The sequence below is a fragment of the Eimeria mitis genome, genomic scaffold (assembly GCF_000499745.2).
Source record: "Eimeria mitis Houghton genomic scaffold, Emh_scaff7105, whole genome shotgun sequence".
Lineage (NCBI taxonomy): Eukaryota > Apicomplexa > Conoidasida > Eucoccidiorida > Eimeriidae > Eimeria > Eimeria mitis.
The window spans coordinates 23-1,025 of NW_013575172.1; the positions used below are offsets into that span (position 1 = coordinate 23).

The window sequence follows — 1,003 nt, forward strand, 5'->3', positions numbered from 1 at the left end:
GACAGTTGAAAAGGAGACAGCTCTCTGTCAAACCAGACTCAATAGAGCTAGCTTTCTTACACAAGGATTAACTAAAGAAGCCGTAAACCCTAAACCCTAAACCCTAAACCCTAAACCCTAATTTTTCTTAAGTTGTAAAAAATAACAGCCGGAAAAAAAAAACTCCTTAAACCCTAATTCATAAACCCTAATTTTATAAACCCTTTTTTGTAAACCCTAATTTTATAAACCCTAATTTATAAACCCTAATCCCTAAACCCTCAACGAAATATCAATTGAATCAACCCTCATGAATTTCCCTCTTTCTTTGAAAACTTAAAAAAAAAAAATTTAGTGTTTAGGGTTTAGGGTTTAGGGTTTAGGGTTTAGGGTTTGTGGTGTGTATGAAAGGTTCGTTGGCGCGAGTCTCTGGCGAGTGCAGTACAACAACTTTCTTCTATAGAAGGAGACAGTCTCCTTGCTGCAGCAAGTTTAATATATTTGTCTCCTTTTATGGATTCATATAGAGAGCAGCAGCAGCAGCAATGGTTGCTGCTGCTGCAGCAGCAGCAAATATCTTTCTCTCAAAATTTTAATATAAGACATATTATGTCCAGCCCCGTTGAAATCAACGAATGGCGCATGCAGGTAAACGCATGCATGCAGCAGCTGCAGCAGCAGCAGCAGCAGCAGCAACAGTAGCAGCAGCAACAACAACTGCAGTAGTAGCAGTAGGAGGAGCAGCAGCAACAGCAGCAGCAGCAGTACCAGCAGCGGAAACAGCAGCAGCAGCAGCAGCAACAGCAGCAACAGCAGCAACAGCAGGAGAAACAGCAGTAGCAGCAGCAGCAGCAGAAACAGCAGTAGTAGCAACAGCAGCAGCAGCAGCAGCAGCAACAGTAGCAGCGATAGTAGCAGCAGCAACAGCAGTAGTGGCAGCAGCAGTATAAGCAGCAGCAGCAACAGCGGCAGCAGCAGCAACAGCAGCAGCAGCAGTAGTAGTAGCAGCAGTGAATGCTGCAGT

At 44.2% G+C, this 1,003-nt stretch overlaps 1 protein-coding gene across 1 annotated transcript; it reads left to right on the top strand.

Annotated features, from left to right (window-relative positions):
• Positions 1-614: 614 nt before the first annotated feature.
• On the top strand, positions 615-929 carry EMH_0090310 (uncharacterized protein; the record flags this gene model as incomplete). Its single annotated transcript, XM_013501562.1, has 1 exon — positions 615-929. The coding sequence occupies one exon, from the start codon at positions 615-617 to the stop codon at positions 927-929; it is 315 nt and encodes a 104-aa protein (XP_013357016.1).
• Positions 930-1,003: the final 74 nt, after the last annotated feature.